Genomic DNA, 12,043 nt, shown 5'->3' with positions numbered 1-12,043 from the left:
TGAACGTCGCGGCAATTCCTGCGCCTGCTGAGAATCCGCCTTTCGCCCGTTGCTGATTGGTCCCGGTGGCATCACGTGGTGTTGCTGAGTCATTTCGGATTACTCAGGGTTCGACCTTCCCGATGCGGTAATTTGATGTGTTTGCACTGTTATTATCTGGTCTACTTCTGGCTGCCTACACCTGAGGAACATACAGATACGACACCGTCGACAGCGTCACCGACCCTTGTCCAGCTTCTCCCGTCGCCAACAGTCCCAGCGGATCCTCCGGCACCGACACACTCTCCTGCTCGACAATCATCCAGGCCCATCGCACCCAGTTAGGAGAAAGCCACCAGTTGTCGCCTGCCCACGCCCCCGTGTACGCGGCCAAACGGGAGAAGACCCCATTGTTCTGGCCCTTCATGTTCTCCAGAGCGTCGTCAAACATAGTCAGTAGATATTCATCGTCCTCGTCCTCCACAGCCCAGAGCACATCGTCAGGAGGGGGCGGGTAATTCTCGAGCAGGAAGCCGGCCCAGTTGAGCAGACGAGGCGATAGCGGAGAGTCGTTGGCAGAATCCTTCGTGGTCATGTAGGTAGCGGCCACTGCGCAAAGAAACAGAGGGAAGACAAAGGGATTCTCGCCGCTTCCTCGCAGCATGGGGATGGCTTTCTCGGCTGTCGTGGTAACCTCTTGGAAGCACGCTTTGCAGGCGGGTTGCATCTCAGCCGGGAGGAGATTCAGCAGTTCCTCCAATGCAAAGAGTTCCCCGTTATTAGTGAGGATGGACTGTCGCTCCAGAATCCGCACCTGTGTCCGGGACAGCACGGTCTCTGGGAACTTGCCTGCCGGAATCCGGCCCATATGGGCGCTCAGGAGGCGCTTGGTTTCCTCCCAGCTTCCGGTGAAGTCATGTTGCCGCGACCGATTGAGGGTCCATGCCGCGATCACCAGTGCAGTCTCGGACAGCATGATCTGACTGTCTCGGTAGATCTTTGCGTGCGTCTGTTTGAGATTGGCAGGGCTCGAGAGTCCTTCCGCGGATGACCTTAGTTTCACGATGTGAGTGATCAGCTCGATGATGATCTGGCTGATAGCAGCGAGGATAGTTCGCGAGTTTCCATACGCATCGGCGATCCGGACCCCTTGCTCTGAGATCTGCAAAGTCTCCAGCTCCCGGTTGTTAGCTGCCAAGATGGACACCCCATTGAACAGTGCCGGGGAGAAGATCGAATGCTCCATAGGAGTGTCGGGAGCAAGGAGGGGATAAAAGACATTAAACACGTAGTAGTGGTCATCAGCCAGGGCACTAGCCATCTCAGGGAACATCTGGATCTGTTGGGCTTTTGCGACCTGAAGCGGACTGCCCGGCGGTGCGCGTAGACTGACGATCCGATAATCACACGGATTGTCCGGAAGACAGAAGCCGTAGTTCATCATTACTATCAATTTGTCAGCTTGTTCCTCATAGCATAGTGCCTCAGAGAAGGTGTCACTCACACTGTTCATTATTCCGAGGACCGTAGTTGTTGGCAATCTCCTCGCCGGCAGAAACGCCCTCCAACACCACGAACGAGACATCATTCTTCCCAGCCCGCCACTCCACCTTCGCCAAGGGACGATGGTTCAAGACATCAATGAACGGCAAAAGAACAGAGACGTTTTCTTCCGGCAGCTCTTCATCCGGATTGACCCCAGAGAGCACCTTGGCCGAGAAGGCGCGCGAGACGAAGATCGTCGAAGCCCAAATATAGAGATCCCTGAATACATCATCACCATTAACAGGCTGTGCTGTCCTTCGTCTCAAGAACAGGAAAAGGAGGAAGTAAAAACTCACCATGTATACAACTCCCACCCCTCGAACCCCAACTCCCCCAGCACCTTCGTCGCCCGCTCATACTTCTCCCTCAATAAGTTCGTCTTCTGCTCCCTCGCCGCCAACAGACTCGTCCCCGCTAACCACCCCACATCCCCCTCGCCATAATACACTGGCGTCGTCAACTCCCCAGGCTGCGGCAACGTGCGCAAATACGGGGCCCAGAAGCCATCCGCCCCGCGCAGAAACTGCCCGATCAGAAAGAAAATCGACGTCTCCTCGGTGCCGACAGCGTCCATGAACGCCCGCGGGAGATGGACTCCGTGCGCGGGGAATGCGGTTCTCGTACCCTCGGAGCCCTGGTGGCCGGCGTAGTCAATAGCGTTGAAGTACGACATGGTCGAGGCCAGCGGCGTCTGGATGATGTGCGTGCCGGTGGGGACGGAGCCGGCGGCCCAGTCCTTTCGGACTTGGAGATGCACGCCGCGACGCTCGTCCTTGGCTATTTGGACGCTATCGTGCAGACGGCCGCCGTTTTGGGTCATCCATTGCAGCAGCGTGGTGTATGATTCTAGGCTGCTGGGGGTGGTGTTGGTGTTGGGGCTGTATGCAGTTAGTTACTATGGTCTGTCTGTCTGGGACTGAGATGGCTAGGAGGGGAGGGGAAAGGTGGGATGCCGAGGGAAAGCTGTATGTTCTTACAGAGAAGAGGATGTCGGATCACTAGCCATGATGGACAGGAGTGTGTATGCCAACCACTCTGTCTTTTTTACGGCGTGAAAAGAAGATAGGAGAGGTGGGGTGGAACGGCGGATGGAAGATGAATAAATCGTCATGTCCCACTTTTTTTCTGATGTTCGTCTCCCGTTCGATGTTCGATCTTCAGCGTCCACGCATTTTCCTAGCTGTCGGTCCCATAGATTATGTCTTACGCTGGAAATGTTTAAATGAAGATAAAACATTCACCCTTCTAACATGGTTATCGTACAACTGCCTGAAAGAGCCCAACTCATCTGAAGCTGGACCATCTTTCCTCCCCCGGCAAAAAAACAAAGTGCCAACATGTCAATAACGCCTGTAGATTCATAACCAGTTCTCTGTTTCTCTCTCCTTTAGGACCTAGTGGTGTCCCGTCTTTCCCCGGATCTCTTTTAAAAAGATTCCATCCAGCGTAAAGAGGCGCCGCCTTCTGGACTCCGGTCAAGGTGACTTCAGCTTCGCGCATTCCGCAGACGAAACATACAAATGCCATGCAGTTAATAGTATACACCATCATGAGAACTGTCTCCCGGCCTCACCGCACGTCGGCGCTCTGGACGGAAAACCAATGCGGTATCAAATGGGACGATTCAAGCATTTCAGGACTTCCTCCCGGGAACCAGAATCTCGACTAGCCCGTCGTCCTCGCCATCGCTGCTGTCATCCTGATCATCGCCAAAGGGAGATTCGCCGGAGCGCGATCTTCGGAAATTCTTGTACCGTCCAGGGCCTAAATTGGGGTATCCTAATGATTCGTTGATGATGGCCTCGTCCTCTTCATCGGAGTCCATCATATCAGACCCAAGCGATGGGCCGACCATCTCTCCCATGTCGTCATCATCGTCATCAACCTCCAGAGGAACCCGCTCTTTACGTCGTCCTCCTTGTGATCGCCCTTCGCCGTCATCATCCGACGAGTTGGTTGACAAGGAGTCGGGCGGACTGAATCCGGACTCGGGGAACGTAGGCGACGAGAACGCTTCGTCCTTGTGCGTTGGGGCGAAATCAGTCGACGGGAAGGCGGACCTGGCAGGTGAGTCTGCTCCCTCGCCGTCGTCCTCCAGTCCGGCAATCACAAACGGATTCGACGGCCACTGGGAGTCGGTGTTCTCAAGGGCGCCCGCTTGCTTGTCTTCGTCCTTATTGTCGCTGTTCTCGGCCGCCTGCTGCTTCTGAAGAGCAAGTCGGGCTGCCAATTGCCTTCGCGCTCGAGACGGACCGAGACTCAAAGGAGCCGGGGGCGGAGGAAGAATGGGAATAGGCTGGCTGGAGGCCTATTTGGTTTTAAAACAGTCAGTTACTCCTGCAACAAATGTATTTTTGGGTATATTGGGGATGCAAGTGTAGCAATAACTATACAGCATGGAACAAAAGAGAAACAAAGAAAAGAGGAAAAACCCCAAAGAGAACGAGGAATGCAATGCTTCATGTATACAAATGCAATGTCATCACCATGGCGAGGAAGCCAAGGGACTACTTATATGACTATGAAGAAGAAAAGGAGAACAATGCCAGAGGGAAAGTGCCACACGACGTCGGGGAGAGCAGGGATTTCGATGGATAGATCCAAACGTAAATGCAAGGCGCTTTAAGCCAAACGCTCAATGAAGTGATCCCTGGAGAACCTCCACCACTCCCCGTCATTGATCATGTGCCATCCCTTCCTCAGCCGTTGGACCGGAAGATAACAACGACGAATGCTGAGATTGGTTAAGAAGCTTTAGACAACGGAGGGACGGAGAGTTCTTTGGGGGATGTGAACAGAATGCGAAAGGGGGAGATAAAAGAGAAAATGCAAGTCATCAACATCAACATCATCATCATGGGTCGTGCATGTCAACATCAGTAAAGAAATCATCACCCACATTTTCAGAACTGCCTTCGGCAGGTTGTTCGCCCGGGTTCCTATCTTCTTGGTCCTCCATCTCCTCGTCCTCGTCGTCATCGCTGGAGCTAGCAAATCCGCTAAGAAGAGAACTGCCGCCACCGGCACCAAGACCGAACGCTCCGCCGGACACACTACCCTGGTTCATATCAAATCCCTGGAAGTTGGAGCCTCCAGCTGCCCCGTTGAGGCCGGCATCAGCAAGGGCGGAAGAGGCATTCATGCTTTGACCAGAGTTGAGCATGCCCTGGCGACTTCCAACCGACATGTCAGGGCGGACTCCACCGAGGATGGCGTTGTCACGCTCACGAGTCTCGGACAGGGTTTGCTCGACGTATTCAATCCACTCAGGATTCAATACATGCTCCATCACAGTTGGAGACAACAACTCCGGCGGGTGTCGCTCGCTGAACTTGACAACTTCTTCAGCAATCAGCGTCAAGTGACCCATGTATCCAAGTCGGATCTTCTTGGCACGCTGTGCGGCATCGCTTCTTCTCTGGCCATCCACAATTTCCTGGGTTATCCGGCCGGTTTCAAACACGTCGACAGCCAACGCTCGGTTGTATCCACGCTCCATGGGGCCATTGAAGACTTGTTGTATAACATCATACACAACATTGTGAAGGAAGTTGTTCCAAGGGAAACGGAAGAAGAAATCCTGTAGCACGTGGTCAGCATATGAAAAAATCTAAACGCTAAAGCATTTCCCAGAGACTCACCAGAATCGTGGGGACAACCCGGTTCTTCACAAACATGAGTTTCAGGTAATCACCGACAACTGGCCGGCCACTGGGGTCAACCTGGACGTCTGGGTGCAGGTGATGCTGGAATTCCTCCTCGGTTTCCTGAGATGTAGACTGCGGCGCAGACTCTGCCGGACCCGAAGCATCGCCGACCTGGCCAGCAGTATCAGGACTCGGGGTGTTTTCTTCGGGACTCTGAGACTTCGCAGCAAAAAGAGGCGGCGGCACGGCCTCGGGGTTGGATGCCATGGGGGCGGACGCCGGTTCCTGACCCTGTTCGCTTTGAGGCGCGGTTGTCGTTTCCTCAGACTTCATCTCTGGCGATGCTTCCTTGGGGGATTGGCTGTCAAGGGATACTTCTCCGATGCGGTCTGTGAGCCCTGATGCTGTAGGTGACATTGGGTCGGAAGGAGGTGTGTTCGTTTTGGTCGTGTCTGTGGTGGCTGTATCCTTTTGGTCCTGGCATTTAGTTCCCGGTGCCTTGGCTGTAGCCTGTTCAGAAGCCGAGGAAGATTCTTCTTCTGTCTGCGAAGTTGTGTTCTGAGATGCCGGTTCTTGAGCACTGGGGGTTTTCTCATCGGACGCATCTTTTTCCTTATCAACAAGGACGCCGGAGGAGCTCACATCTTCAAATCCATCTTCACCGGTATTCGCCGAGGACTCGAGCACCTTGGAGTCTTCTGCGGTAACATCGCCGAGGATCGACCCATTGACGAAATCAGCGGTCGAATCATTGCCGTCGAAACCAAAGCCTTCTTGATGCGGGTTGAAAACACCCTCCCGGACCAGTCGTTCACGTTCAGCATCGCGTTGCTGCACATACTCATCGCTACCCGGCTCGTTCAAAAGACCCATGTTACTGCAGTGCAACAATTCGGCCATCAACTCGCAAGTCTTGAAGCGATCAAATCCTAGCGGTTCAATCTTAGCACCCCAGGCTGACGTGAGCCGGCCTCGTTCCACGCTCTTGACCTCCCCGCCATCACTGACAGTGTGCTTCGAGCTTTGGATGAGGGCCATGAAATCCGGGATGTGCTTTGCGAACAGCCGCAAGAGGTTCCCGAGATAGATGGGGTCGTACGTGGTTGGCATCGAGTCGGGACCATTGATATTATCCGGGTCATAGTCGGAGTTGTTCTTTCGAATCACCTCAATAACAATACCAACGCCAACAGTCAAAGGGTTTCCTCCCTGGAGCATGGCCTTGATGAGACTCTCCACGCATGACTGAGAGACTAACTGGCGGGTCAAGCTGTTGGGCCCAATACACGACTGGTCATTCTGCGTAGCATTCGCAGAGATGGTGATGATCGCCTTGAGGAAATCGCCCGCCGAGGTCTGAACCGATGCCGGGCGATCGGTGGACAGGAACGAGAGAAGGATTGGTATGAGGTCTTGCGTTTGCAGCCACTAGAAGTTGGGTGTCAGTGGCCACTTCGATCGACTATCGCCTTTTCGGTCGCCCATGAACTTACATCAACGATCCCCTGGCCTCCTTCCGCCTTCTCGAGACTAATGATCTTCAGTAGAAGGTCCATAACCATCGGATTGTCCACATGCTGTAGAATGGCGGGGATGATGCCATCCAGCGACTTGAAGAACTCGAGCATATCGCTCGTCTTCTTGTCAAACAGGGTCTCGTTTACTTTCGTGAAGTAACTCGCTTGGACCGAATCCAACGGCGGCGATCTTCTCACGAAACCCCAGAAATCCCGAAGGTAGCCGGGATTGAGCATAATCGACTCGAGTATCGACCAGATCTCCGACGAGAGGATCTCACAGGCAACGTAGGCTCTCTTCAGGCGGTCTTTCTCCGCCTTGTCCAGATCCTCCGGGCCCAGAAGGTCCTTCAGCGGATCACCCCGCTTCTCCTCCTCGGCGGAAGCGTCCTTCGACGCGGGCGCAGCATTACTGTCGTCGGGTTCATCCTCATCATCGTCGTTCACCAGACTCGGGGCGATCACATAGTCCATAAGACGTTTCAAGACATTATCATCTCGTAAATACTCTATGAGCTTCGTATTGTGTTGCTTGAGCTCCTGGATCAGCTCCGACTCGTCCAACAGCTCCTCGAGGCTGACGTGGGGTTTGTCAAGCAGGGTATCAATGCTGGAGATACTTGCATATCCTCCGAAACGCCAAAACATGATGAATTATATAGTTGGGCGAAATGACTCATGGAAAAAAGGAAAAGAAAAGGAAGAAAAGGTCGGGGTATCACAAGCACTTTTGCGTGTGCGCGGCGGGCCGTTCACCGAGTTCCTGCGGGCAAGGTTACTCTTCTATACGGGACAACACCCAGGCGCAAGCAGGACACGGGGGCGATTCGGATCTTCGAGGTGGGTGAGAAAGGGTGAATTTCCAAGAAGGCCCAGTCGTCATAGGCAAGTCGTCTGAAACAAATCGGATGAAGGGGGATGACGAGGAAAGGAGAGCGAATGGTTGACAAATTGAATACGGTCTGAGCGATCTAGCGCTGCATTTAGAAACCAGCACGTTAGCAATGCGATCTCAAGTAGTTCCGAAGATATCAAAAACAAAGTCGTAGTGATGGAGCAGGCGAGTTGGTCTTGAAGACGACTAACTCCGATCGGCATCAGAGGCGCCGAAGAAGCCATGTGGGAATCGACAAGCACGTAAATCAGGGGGGTACGCCGTTGAGATATGGCCACCAACAACCGCAGATACCAAACAGGGAAATAGATCAAGACCATACCTTCAAGACCTTAAGGGAATGACAAAGAAGGGGAGACCGTGCCAAACTCCTGATTGAGATGGGGAGATGAGAACAGACCAAGTGGTCGTCAGAGGCACGGGCTGTTTAGGGTGCACAGGCGAAATCCAGCCCGTCGGCAGTTTGGGAGGTCTGCGTCAGAGCCTCCGGTTGTCGGTCGGTGACGGGTTTGTCAGCCGGTAGAGATGGTGGTAACTATTGAGAAGGAGGAAAGAGTAAGAGTGGAGAGTCAGGTGAAGAGGAAAGGGCGAGAGGGAGAAGAAGAGGAAGGATGATCGGTGAGTTCAGTCGTTGCGCTGGCTGGCGGCTGCGTCTGGATCGGCCGGCAAGTTTGACTGTTTGATCCTGGCGGAAATACCCAACTTGAACAAGCCTGACGGCGGGGGGCAGAAAAAAGAAGATACGCGAAAGAGGGGGGGGGGGAAGAGGGAGAAAGAGGGTCCTGTTGACTAAGATTGAGGGTCGAGTCTCTCCGCTCAAGTCTTCAAGATATGAATGAGGAAGAATTCGTTTCAGACTCTGGGGAAGGAGGTTTCAGGCGACAACCTACAGTGTAGATTCCTGAATCAACGGAACCACGAGAATTGACCTTTGCCGCCGCACGAGGCTGTTCTGTTCCCTGGTATCTGGTACCGCACTGGCCATACCCGCCAAGGTGGACGAACAAGTACCGGAGACCTCAGCGGTTAACTTACCTCGTACACCATAATGGTTCGAACTGGCACATCCCCCGTCACACGTGTTGCTGCTGATCCTGTCAGATGATCAAACTGCCTGCCAGGGAATCCATGATTCATGATCTTTTCTATCATTATCTGCCATCGTCTCTCTCCTTTTTGGGATCCCATCTACTACCGCGGCTGTTGATCACGTGCAGCGGTGTCGCCTTCGTGGGGAAGACCCAGACAAGATAGTCATCTCCCCTCGCTTTCTTCCTGTCGAGCATTGATCTCGATCCCTCAGTCTGCACACTCTTTTGAATAACTTCCGAAGTCACATGAAATCAATTTCTTTCCATTCTAGATCCTCCTCGTCAGATCTAGGCAACGGTGGCCACCCCGGTTACCTAGGTACTGCGCCATACGGTCCTAGTCTACAACATAGTTACCTATCAACTAGCGAAGACTAGCTAGCTACATCCCGTCTCCATCTTCGCTTCCCCTCTCTTCACCGTCTAAACCCCAACTCCAACTCCAGCAACATGAATCGGCTCTTTGGAACTAAGAACTCGGCTCCCAAGCCGACGCTGGACAGTGCCATCTCCGGCGTAAGTCCCTCTAAACCCCTCAGGCTCCGCATCGGAAACTCCAACCCATTCAAAAGAGGAAACCCCCCAAAAAATGAACCCCGCAATGGTTAACCCTTTTCTCTCTTCCCCCACATCCAGGTCGACAACCGCATCGCCAGCATCGACGTCAAGCTGGCCTCCCTAAACTCCGAGCTCTCAACCTACCAATCCAAGATCTCCAAGATGCGCGACGGACCCGGCAAGAACGCGCTCCGACAGAAAGCGCTCAAGGTGCTGCAGCGCCGCAAGCAATACGAAGCGCAACGGGACCAGCTCTCGCAGCAATCCTGGAACATGGAGCAGGCGGGCATGATGCAGGATAACCTGAAGAACGTGATGACGACGGTGGACGCGATGAAGACGACCACGACCACGCTGAAGAAGCAGTACGGCAAGATCGACATCGATAAGATCGAGCGCATGCAGGACGAGATGGCCGATCTGATGGATGTCGGGAATGAGATCCAGGAGAGTATCTCGCGGGCCTATGACGTGCCGGAGGATGTGGATGAGGCGGACCTCGATGCCGAGTTGGAGGCGCTGGGTGAGGATACCTTGTTTGAGAGCTCGATGGGGGAGAGCGCTATGCCGAGTTTCTTGCAGGATGAGGTGGCTCCGCCGCAGTTTATTGATGAGCCTCCGGAGCAAACTAAGGTTAAGGAGCCGGCTGGGGGGTTGGGCTAATGGTGCTTTTGATTCTTGTTTTATCTTTCTGATCGAGGGTTATTATGATCATCTGGAGTTTGATTCGAGCATGGACAGCATCGGAGTTTTCATTTCTATCTCTTTTTTGTTTCCTTGTCATTTATTGAAACCATAACTGCCACGCTGCTTACATTTCATTCAACGATCGACCTACTATGTATACCTTAGTCTGTAATTTATCTGTTTCCGTCCCATGAACTACGCCTTCTGCTAGCAACAGAGTGAGTCAGCCCTTCGTCCCCGGTCTACAGTGTGTCTCTTAGGAGGCTTTGCCGAGTCCCACAAGAACCAGCAAAGCTACGTTCATCACAACGATGATCAACCAGACGATGATGGCAATCCCCGCCACGAAAATGTTGTTCCTCATCTTCACGCCCTCTTCCGGCACCGGGTCGCCTGGGTTCTGGCCGTAGCTGATCCGATCGGCGGGCACGGTCATGAACCGGTTGCGGCAGGTAAAGTAGATCAATGGGGCGGACACGAAGGGTAGAATGACACTCAAAACCACTTGACTGGCCGTGAGCGTTTTGTCCAGCCCTTCCTTGCCCACGGCCCCGGCGATGATAATACTTGGGATGATGCTGACCGACCGGGTGATCAGCCGGCGCAGCCAGGGCCGAATGCTCCAGTTCAACATCCCTTCGCTGACCATCTGTCCCGCCATGGTGCAGACAATTCCGGCGGAGATACCCGAGAGAAGCAAGGCCAGCGCAAAGACCAGGCCGGCAGCGGGAGCGATAGATTTCGAGAGAAGATCGTGAATGCCCCACAGATCCGCGTCGTCGGCTCCAGACGTTCCGTAGAGCGAGGCACCGGCAACGATGAGGATCGAGCTGTTCACGAACAGCGCAAAGGTAAACAGCGACAGCGTAAGCTCGATGATGGAATACTTCATGCAGCCCCGGATGGCATGGAGCGATGGCCTGTATTCCACCTCTCCGCCCGTGCTGCCCAAACAGACCGATGGATCCACGTAGCCTTGGGTAACGTCGAATTCTTTCAAACGTGACTGAACCACCCCGCTACCGAGGAACATGGAATGCGGCATGACTGTGGCACCGAGGATACCGCAGCTTTGGTACAAGCTAAGAGCACGCAGAATGTTAGAGACTCGCTTGGTTTAACTATTGGGGTGACTCGACTCACCCCTGTGACTGTACAATGGCCGAAGAGGGCAGAAAGCCGCGGAAGACAGCCCCAATGGGCTGCTCTTTGATGAGAGATAGTTGGATGCAAAAGCATATCACTACGCCCAGGACCAAGGCCATGACAAAAAACTCGAATAAACGTAGTCCCCACATTGCGCCACTAGGTCGGTAGAAGATGAGAATAAAGAGAACATCAGCAAGTGTGATTGCACATCCAGCCACCAGAGGGATCTTGAGCAGAAGGTTGAGCGCAATGGCCGATCCGACGACCTGAGATGAGAGATCAGCGACATGTTCTCGAGTACTAGCCGAGAAGAACAGCCTACCTCTGCAATATCGGTGGCCACAATGGCCGCCTCGGAAAAGATGTACAGGATAATGACCAGCCACCTAGGAAGATGCTCTCTACAGTTTTCCGCGAGGTTCAGCCCAGTCACCGTGCCCAATTTGATGCACAACGACTGCAGAAAAATGGCAAACAGATTGGAAAGAAGGACGATGAACAAAAGGGCGTATCGAAACTCGGCACCTGCAGCCACATCGGTAGCATAGTTTCCCGGGTCGATGTAGGCAACAGCAATCAGGAAACCCGGGCCCACAAAGCGGGCAAATTTGACAATGCTTTGGGCGAGATGCACAGTCGACGAGGTAATGGATTGTTTGAAAGAACGGCGAGGTGATCCGCTGTCCGCCTTGGGAGGTTGAAACCCCAAGGCGGCAGAGACCACTTCGCCGGGGCCCTTCTTCTCGGACGCGGGCTCGTTGCGATCTAGACCGGACGGTTGAGGCTCGATGGCCGTCAATCCGTCCCCCATGATTCCTCCATTGCCCGGGGCATGTCTCCGATGTACTTTCGAGTTCGCAATGCCATTCAGGTTATTTCGAGTGGTTTCATCGGCACTCAGCGCCGGCGGGTTCTGGTTCCAATCGGGGTGTTCGAGGTCATCGTCCGTTCTAGAGGGACAGTTCATGGCGATCG

At 53.7% G+C, this 12,043-nt stretch overlaps 4 protein-coding genes across 4 annotated transcripts; 1 reads left to right on the top strand and 3 right to left on the bottom strand.

The window, feature by feature from the left end:
• Positions 1-175: 175 nt before the first annotated feature.
• Positions 176-2,530, bottom strand: LDX57_005924 (SET domain protein; the record flags this gene model as incomplete). The annotated part of the gene is made up of 4 exons (XM_046087612.1): positions 176-1,425; positions 1,484-1,743; positions 1,821-2,402; positions 2,502-2,530. The coding sequence occupies 4 exons, from the start codon at positions 2,528-2,530 to the stop codon at positions 176-178; spliced, it is 2,121 nt and encodes a 706-aa protein (XP_045943579.1).
• A 627-nt stretch (positions 2,531-3,157) lies between these two features.
• On the bottom strand, positions 3,158-7,336 carry SIT4_2 (sporulation-induced protein; the record flags this gene model as incomplete). The annotated part of the gene is made up of 4 exons (XM_046087611.1): positions 3,158-3,832; positions 4,424-5,104; positions 5,166-6,599; positions 6,665-7,336. 4 exons carry the CDS (start codon positions 7,334-7,336, stop codon positions 3,158-3,160), a joined length of 3,462 nt encoding a protein of 1,153 aa, XP_045943578.1.
• A 1,788-nt stretch (positions 7,337-9,124) lies between these two features.
• Positions 9,125-9,895, top strand: VPS60 (putative SNF7 family protein (Cta1); the record flags this gene model as incomplete). Its single annotated transcript, XM_046087610.1, has 2 exons — positions 9,125-9,190; positions 9,311-9,895. 2 exons carry the CDS (start codon positions 9,125-9,127, stop codon positions 9,893-9,895), a joined length of 651 nt encoding a protein of 216 aa, XP_045943577.1.
• Positions 9,896-10,175: 280 nt separating this feature from the next.
• On the bottom strand, positions 10,176-12,035 carry SMF3 (NRAMP family metal ion transporter; the record flags this gene model as incomplete). The annotated part of the gene is made up of 3 exons (XM_046087609.1): positions 10,176-11,001; positions 11,063-11,334; positions 11,391-12,035. The coding sequence occupies 3 exons, from the start codon at positions 12,033-12,035 to the stop codon at positions 10,176-10,178; spliced, it is 1,743 nt and encodes a 580-aa protein (XP_045943576.1).
• Positions 12,036-12,043: the final 8 nt, after the last annotated feature.

The sequence above is a fragment of the Aspergillus melleus genome (assembly GCF_016097325.1).
Source record: "Aspergillus melleus strain CBS 546.65 chromosome Unknown contig3, whole genome shotgun sequence".
Lineage (NCBI taxonomy): Eukaryota > Fungi > Ascomycota > Eurotiomycetes > Eurotiales > Aspergillaceae > Aspergillus > Aspergillus melleus.
This window is presented reverse-complemented; position numbering and strand designations above follow the sequence as displayed.